Source organism: Haliotis rufescens, unplaced genomic scaffold, assembly GCF_023055435.1.
Source record: "Haliotis rufescens isolate VD_foot unplaced genomic scaffold, xgHalRufe1.0.p SCAF_8, whole genome shotgun sequence".
NCBI classification, from domain to species: Eukaryota; Metazoa; Mollusca; class Gastropoda; order Lepetellida; family Haliotidae; genus Haliotis; species Haliotis rufescens.
In genome coordinates, this window is record NW_025964372.1 from 7931201 (window position 1) to 7940061 (window position 8861).

The 8861-nt window shown below is 42.8% G+C and overlaps 1 protein-coding gene across 1 annotated transcript; it reads left to right on the forward strand.

The window, feature by feature from the left end:
* The first annotated feature begins 2592 nt into the window (after positions 1 to 2592).
* Positions 2593 to 8631, forward strand: LOC124124778. The gene is made up of 6 exons (XM_046488051.2): positions 2593 to 3048; positions 3972 to 4062; positions 5935 to 6131; positions 7084 to 7169; positions 7833 to 8034; positions 8215 to 8631. The coding sequence occupies exons 1-6, from the start codon at positions 2743 to 2745 to the stop codon at positions 8629 to 8631; spliced, it is 1299 nt and encodes a 432-aa protein (XP_046344007.2). The 5' UTR covers positions 2593 to 2742.
* The last annotated feature ends 230 nt before the right edge of the window (positions 8632 to 8861 follow it).

Here is an 8861-nt window from a genome sequence, read left to right on the forward strand (position 1 = left end):
TTTTATAATATGTGCTAGTTTTGAAATTAGATTAGCTATCAAAGTAAATACAACCTCCTGTAACCAGATACCTTTCACAAAAATCACAGAAATAAGCTTAAACAGTTCAATCTTTTATTTCATAAAATGGTATGACGTGAATGGTATGACATGAATGGTATGACAAATAGCAGTCAGATGGACACTCAGGAATGTTTGTTTGCACATGAAAGACTTGAATGACATCTAGAATTACATTGCATCTTGGCCTTAAAACATTTGCAGCGATTGGTCTGACACCGTTTACACCTTACAAAGCCTTGACCACCACAGACTGAGTCAAGTTGAACCGCTTGACGCAAAGAGAGTGTTCGATCGGTATTGAAATCGTCAGCATTGTACAGGGTTGAAGATGCAAGGCCAGTCCGAGCATCAGATCCGAAGAGAGCTGCAAATGGTGAGGTTTTGATACCACTGTGGAGACTTGAATTCTTCTGAAACTGGACGAACTTAAGTCCTACAGTCCAATCACTGGTGTCATTGTCTCCAAGCCAAGCAACTAGAATGTCTTTAATGTCACAGTTCGCCCTCTCTACAGAACCTTGGCTTTGGGGATGTCGAGGCTTTCCGTGCACGATCACCAATGAGGGCCACATAAGTTTCAATTCAGTTACAACCTGTGCTGTAAATTCAGATCCATTGTCACTTTGGAGCACACAAGGAGCGCCAAGTAGGAGAAATATGTCCAAAAGTTGATAGGCGACTTCAGAAGCACGTTTAGTGTCTAAACTTTAGACGTTAGGGGACACAACACAACAAACTTGGTAAGATGATCTTGGTAAACCATGATCCACTTATACTGGCCTTGACTCATTGACTGCATGTCGAAGAGGTCCACTTGAGCCCTTGAATTAAAGTCCTTGGAAAGAATGGGCTTGACAACGGTCCCCTTGTTGGTTGGTCGCTTCCTCTTCCGCTGGCACTCCGTACACATGGATTTGAAGAGGGAGATTGAATCAATGGTGATGTTGGCATACTTCTTATTTATTTCATGAATCATCTTATCTCTTCCGCCATGACCAGTTCCCGGGTGAGCGCGCTTGATAGTGTGAGATTGGCTTAGGACAGGATTATGAAGCCTTCTCACAAGTTATCATAAAAAGGCAGGGATATGCTTTCAGTAAACAAGTATGCAATCCCTTGGTTCATTTCAGTGATTATGTCTAATTACTGAAGATTTCAGTAATTAGACATAACCACCGAGTGAATCAGTTATTAGACATAATCACTGAAATTTCCAGTTATTAGACTTAATCACTGATTATACTTGTTTCCTGTAACATATCTACCACCACCATCAGTATCTACCTCCACCATGAGTATATAACACTACCATCAGTATCTACCACCACCATGAGTATATAACACCACCATCAGTATCTACCACCGCCATCAGTATCTACCACCACCATGAGTATCTACCACGTCCATGAGTATATAACACTACCTTGAGTATCTACCACCACCATGAGTATATAACACCACCATCAGTATCTACCACCACCATGAGTATATAACACTACCTTGAGTATCTACCACCACCATGAGTATATAACACCACCATCAGTATCTACCACCACCATGAGTATGTAACACTACCATGAGTATATAACACCACCATCAGTATCTACCACCACCATGAGTATCTACCACCAACATCAGTATATAACACCACCTTGAGTATATAACACCACCATGAGTATATAACACCACCATCAGTATCTACCACCACCATCATTAACTACCATTACCATCAGTATATAACAGCACCATGAGTATATAACAGCACCATGAGTATCTACCACCACCATGAGTATATAACACCACCATCAGTATCTACCACCACCATCATTAACTACCATTACCATCAGTATATAACACCATCATGAGTATATAACACCAACATGAGTATATAACACCACCATGAGTATACAACACTATCTTGAGTATATAACACCACATGTGTATATAATACCACCATGAGTATATAACACCACCATGAGTATATAACGCCATCTTAAGTATCTACCACCACCCTGAGTACATACCACCAACGAATGTCTTAGGTGGCTCAATCAATGAAGAGTTCTCCAGTAGGCGTGATTGTGTATTCCAATATCTGATTCACCTTGATTATGTTTTCCATGGAAGTTCAGATTATTTTGCAGTCAGTTGATAAGTGTCCATTAGCATGACCCTCGGTGATTTATTGAAAATAGAAAATAATCAATATATGCAGATATACGAACAATGCTTCAGGTATTAACCATTCATCAGATTTCATTTCCGTCGGATGTTGTTTGTGTTTCAGTAATGATATTGAAGAGCTGAACTGTTTGTTGTCGCTACTTAAGTAAATTCATCAAATCAGCCATTAATATAGAGGAGATATTACTGATGTATTGATTTGTTCTCTAAATCGCCTTAATGAGATTAAAATGAATAGTAATGAATAGCAATAGCTTGAATACTCTGATGTATTGCTACTCCACAGCCTATATTTACGCAACAATGATTTTCGGTTGTCTTGATGATTGTGTTGCGAGACAATGTGTGACGATCCGTCCACTCATGAGAAGAAGGTTAAACAGCAGAAACGGACAACTCATCTCCGCTTATATATCACTGGTTACAAAAGTGGAGGTTGGTTGGATGCGAACATTTCAGTTGAACGAGAGTGTATGACTATACGACAACCTCGGGATGTCGTGTGCTTCTTTTGTTCTGACTGTCATCTTCACCAACCAGCTGGCGGTGTTGGCGGCACATGGAAGATGTTTTGACGTATGGTCAGCAGTTCAGAACGACACCTACATGGCAAGCCACACATACAGGAAGGTCGGAACTGCATCTCTGTACCAGTGTGCAACAGAGTGCCTCATGTCATCAACATGCATGTCCTTCAGCCACAAGCATCACACCTGCCACCTAAACAGCAACAACAGCGCCCATGTTGATGTCAGCACTGAAGTCGGGTCGTTTTTCAGTGATATCCACCACTGGCCGCAGGTAAAGTTTCCGGATGTAGCCGTATCTAGAGATATTGCGTTATGTATGTAATGTTTACATCACTGGTAGGTGTTGTTCAAGTCAATTTAAATAATTAAAGACCCGACCTACTGATGACGTGTACACAAGGGCAGATGCAGCTAAAAGGGGTTCATCACGTGATCACAAGCTGACAATGTAAGAGCTAGATAAATGCAAATAATTTGCGAAGCAATTTGCGTTTAGAAGTCGGCTTATGATTTGCAAAAACTTGAACGAGTTCGCTAAAATGTATAACGTTTATTCTTAGCATAACCTAATTATAATTTATAAGTGCATAAATATTATATATACCATAAAGAGGTCTTTCGGTGGGTAGCTTCAGAGACTTTTACACACACGAGACATTGCCTATGGTGTTTCACTTTTCACGATATATTCTGACCTACCAAAGGACAAGTATGACGAGGGCACTTTGACCACAGGAAATGTCCATTTTTAAAGTTGCATATGACTGACAAGTAACCGTATTCTTTCTCACAAGTGAAAGTTTTGAACACAATACATTAAAGTATGGCTAAATTTTGTATTGAATAGGCCGAGTTTTCTAAGTTATGCGTCATTTTTTTTATCTGTGGCAAAATATTCAAACGCTTCCTAAACGCCTCTAAAATCAGCCTTTTACACTTATTGTCAGAAGTCAAAGACATGCGTTTATGTCTATTTCTCATTCCTATGATGATCTGTGATTGCATAAGTATCGATTTCGAAATGGTTTGAATTTTTCTTTAATTCTCCAATTCATAGGCCACTGGAATAAGGCCTATGAATAAAGAAGTTTTGTGACATCCTTTTGCGAAAATCGAATTGCGAAGCGAATTGCTTCTGTCGGGTGTTTACTGAAGAGAATATCACCTTCACTCGTCTCCTCCATCTCTCCACAGCGCCTCTCTGGTCCTTGTGCTACTGCCCAGCCGTGTCCGGCCATGTCCAGGTGCCAGGTTGACCGGCTGGCTCAAACATCATGTGTACCAGGTATCTCCACCACCAACCCATCTCTGTAACTATACTAAAGAAGAGAGCAGTATTTATTAAGCGATGATAACAAGAACGGCGCTCTCATACACATGATGAAAGTTCTCTGAACCATTTGTCTCTAAATATTATGTAGATGTTAGAGAACGTAATACATAGAAGGGTTAGAAGTGCGTGATTGAATTACTTAGATGCCTCTTTCAAGATTATTTCATATATATCACGGCGTGTAACGCTTGTGGGAGAGAAGTGATGCAGGTATCAGACGTTTACCTGTTTGTTGAAACCCACGAGCACAGGTATGGTGCTGAAAAACCAAGTGAGAATCAGGACGAATCCCTGGGATTCTGGCTTTCCTAACGGACGTACATGTACCTCTGCACAGTAAATTGTGGCGCCTCGGGCGCATGGGCCTCCCTTACCCCTTGTTAAACTTGTAAATAAAGTTGAACAATACTCACAGTTGCGAAATCCATACACCAGATACTATCCCATGTAACGAAACAGTATGTATTTTAAGTTGTATTATGTTTCATTCCAAGCGGGTTAAATCAGTATTTGAGAAACGAATCTTAACAATTAAATATGTTTTAGTTTCCAGCGGTAGTTTTGATTTTGATATTTTAAGAATATGATATACTTTGCTTGTGATTGACAACCCATTTCAGCATCTCCCGTTCCTCACGAAGACACTGTACAATACATTTCAGCATCTCAGCTTACTCAATACATCCATGTTGTACGACACATTACAGTATCTCAGCTTATTAGATACAAAAACTCTGTTCGATACTCTTCAGCATCCCAGCTTACTAAATAACAAAACTCTGTAAAGACTTTCAGCATCCCAGCTTACTAAATAACAAAACTCTGTAAAGTCTTTCAGCATCCCAGCTTACTAAATAACAAAACTCTGTAAAGACTTTCAGCATCCCAGCTTACTAAATAACAAAACTCTGTAAAGTCTTTCAGCATCCCAGCTTACTAAATATCAAAACTCTGTAAAGACTTTCAGCATCCCAGCTTACTAAATAACAAAACTCTGTAAAGACTTTCAGCATCCCAGCTTACTAAATAACAAAACTCTGTAAAGACTTTCAGCATCCCAGCTTACTAAATAACAAAACTCTGTAAAGACTTTCAGCATCCCAGCTTACTAAATAACAAAACTTTGTAAAGACTTTCAGCATCTCTGCTAATTAAATATCAAAACTCTGTAAAGTCTTTCAGCATCTCTGCTTACTAAATAACAAAACTCTGTAAAGACTTTCAGCATCCCCGCACACATTACTAGACGGGGTACTCGAGTCGTGGTGCTCGGCCGTGCCAGGATCTGATGATTGTGGGCCCGATTCCCAGGTTGACGCTGAGTATAGTCCATGGTTTGTCAGCGCCATACCCCTGCTCATTAGTGCCATGGGGCCATCGAAAATATAGCTAACCCCATCATGGAAACAACAGAGGCAGTTAATCCTTACTCCGTGAATGTCTCAAAACGCCAGGCACTACATCTGAATTTTTTACCATATTTATTAATGTTTAGCATTAAGTATTTGTATTAATATTTCCTTTTGAACAATGTAATGCTACATTGCTGCATACCCTAGATACAGATTTGCTTTCCTTGGTGTCGTTGTTAACTCGATGGTGTGTGCTCAAGAAAACGTTCGCTGTTGTTGCGGCAGCCTCACAGTCCACTCCCAAAGTAGGATGCATCCTAGAAATATTCATAAAATTTTATCTAAATGGAAAATATAATATTCATTAGCAAATGACGCGTTATACAGAACGCCGAAATGAAGGCTGTGCATCATTCTGTCCCCGCTAGTCATATATAATATATGATATCCAGCAATAACATTCTTCTTCCAGACGTCCCGTGTGGGTCCCCGCCAGACGTGCTTGGAGCTACAAGATTAACCCGGGGACAGTTCCACGGAGCCGCCAGTATATACACATGTAACGAGGACTACAAGCAATGTGACACTCAAACCACCAGTGTGTGTCAGTCCACGGGGGAGTGGGGGGACGTGACAGGGCTCTGTGGTCAGTACAGATGGCGCACCCCGGTGAGTACAGTAGAAAGCTTTGTTTGTGTGTAGTGTCAAGCCGCGCTCAACGATATTCCAGCTTTTTGACGGCGTTCTGTAAATATTTGAGTCTGGACAAGATAACCTAGTGAGTGACATCATGAGCATCGATCAATGCAATTGGGATACGATGACATGCATCGACCAAGTCAGCGAGCCTGACCCCCGATCCGGTTAGTCGTCTTTTACGACAAGCACCGTCGCCCCTTACGACAAGCATAGGTGGAAAGACTCTACCCCTGATCTTGTTTGTATGTGCATATGGTGATGGTAGAATGTGACACGTACGTCGATGGCACACGTAACCTTTCCCTGCAATATGTTTATTTGTTCCGACAGAAGAGTGAGTGAGTGAGTGAGAATGGTTTTACGCCGATTTTAGCAATAATCCAGCAATATCACGGCGGGGGACACCAGAAATGAAACAGTACATCACTTATATCATAGGGTCAAATCTTGATGTGGAGAGGGGCGGTAGGGTAGCCTAGTGGTTAAAGCGTTCGCTCATCACGCCATAAACTCGGGTTCGTTTTCCCACATGTATACAATGTGTGTAGCCCATTTATGGTTGTATCCCGCCGTGATATTGCTGAAATATTGCTAACAGGGATGTAAAACCATACTGACTCACTGATGTGGTGAAACCAAAGTGTTACGGGTCATAGACGTTTATCACTTGGTGAAACCCAAGAGCACGGGTGACGTCCTCGAATCCGGGATTCGAATCCACGATCACGAGATCCTTGCACGCCCAAGGGGCGGAACTCTGCACAGCGAATTGCCGCGCCTAAGACTGCATGGCCACGACAAGTTGCATGCATGCATGTTATCATTAACGATGTACTTATTGCACGATGTGTTTTTAATATTATAAGACATACATGATGTTCGTATGGCCACCCATTTTGCTATTTTTCCGGTTTTTCCCTAGGCAACAAACATCGTGTATCCTCTACCTTGCGGTCCTTCCAGCACCATGGAGCTGACCATCACGGGCACTCCGACAGAGAACACAAGGTAAAGTCTATGTTGGGTGGACGTGTGCTTGTTACACACGAAGTGTGTCTCACTGCGATATCTAGCTATCTCACGTCCACCAGATTATTAGCTGTTACACTGCGTCAGATCCAGTAAGAGTTGTGCTGTGCTGTTACAATATACATACATACATATACATATGTGTTTGTGTGTTCGTGTAGGTCTGTATGTCTGTGTATAGGTGTGTGTGTGTGTTGTGGTGTATTTGTAGGTGTGTGCGGGTATGTGTGGTGTGTATGTACATTTGGAGGTGTATCTGTGTCTGAAGGTGTGTGTGTAGGTGTGTATGTGGTGTGTGTCTGTGGTGTGTGTAGGTGTGTGAGAGTGTGTATGCCTGTGTGTGTGCGTGGGTGCGTGCGTGCGTGCGTGCGTGCGTGTGTGTGTGTGTGTGTGTGTGTGTGTGTGTGTGTGTGTGTGTGTGTGTGTGTGTGTGTGTGTGTGTGTGTGTGTGCGTGCGTGTGCGTGGTTGCGTGCGTGTGTGTGTGTGTGTCCCACCCCCTCTTGATCCGCGTATAAAATTACATCTTGAAGGAGAGAAAACAAAGGTTGTGCAGGTCGTAGTCATTTGTCAATTGTTATGCAAGTGTCATGATTAAGAAGGAACAAGTCAATCCGACTGAGTCCTTGCCACGCCTGTTGCAGGTGTTCAGTGAACATCCACAGAGGATCTGACGTCCTTTGCCACATCTCATTCCGTCTGAGCTACGGGGGCATCGTGGACACCTCAGTATTCAACAGCAAGGCAAACGGGGTGTGGGGTAGCGAAGAACGCACCAATAGGAATCTACTTGTAGTTGGACAAGAGGCCAACGTGTCCGTCCTCCTGGTCGCTGGTATCTATAAGGTGAGAGTAAGGCGACCCGCTTACTTTCGCGATGTTTGCCGCGATATATCACGATGTTAAGCTCGTGTGAAAGATCGTTATACATCGTAATGAGCTCGTTATAAACACATACTCAGCTCCGTATGATACATCGTGAGAGATCGTGGTTGGTCCACGATATTTTGGACATGATCAAAATAGCTCCAATTATCGTGTGACATCGTGTCCTGCTCGTGTGACATCGTGTCCTGCTCGTGTGACATCGTGTCCTGCTCGTGTGACATCGTATCCTGCTCGTGTGACATCGTGTCCTGCTCGTGTGACATCGTGTCCTGCTCGTGTGACATCGTGTCCTGCTCGTGTGACATCGTGTCCTGCTCGTGTGACATCGTGTCCTGCTCGTGTGACATCGTATCCTGCTCGTGTGACATCGTATCCTGCTCGTGTGACATCGTGTCCTACTCGTGTGACATCGTGTCCTGCTCGTGTGACATCGTGTCCTGCTCGTGTGACATCGTGTCCTGCTCGTGTGACATCGTGTCCTGCTCGTGTGACATCGTGTCCTCCTCATGTGACATCGTGTCCTGCTCGTGTGATACTGGTGTTGAGCTCGGTTAAGTATCTGGTTAGCAGGTGTTTATCGTACTACACTTGTAATGACCTAGTTCAGTATTTGTGACCCGTCGTGAACACGTTTTCACGACAGACACAATGTGAGGACGATTTATTCGAGCACATCAGTTCGTTTCCAGAGTTCAATATCAGTATGCAGGAAGTTGTAGTTGAAGTTGACTGGGGACAAGACAGCGGCTAAGGTAGAGTCCCAGGAAGTTGAGGGAGGAGAGGGA

What these genes read in the sequence shown, in the direction of transcription:
- LOC124124778 (XM_046488051.2), top strand. Translation starts at nt 2,743, where the DNA reads ATGTCGTGTGCTTCTTTTGTTCTGACTGTCATCTTCACCAACCAGCTG. An exon ending in ATATCCACCACTGGCCGCAG is followed by an intron (nt 3,049 to 3,971) that starts GTAAAGTTTCCG and finishes ATCTCTCCACAG; the next exon opens with CGCCTCTCTGGTCCTTGTGC. An exon ending in AGTACAGATGGCGCACCCCG is followed by an intron (nt 6,132 to 7,083) that starts GTGAGTACAGTA and finishes GTTTTTCCCTAG; the next exon opens with GCAACAAACATCGTGTATCC.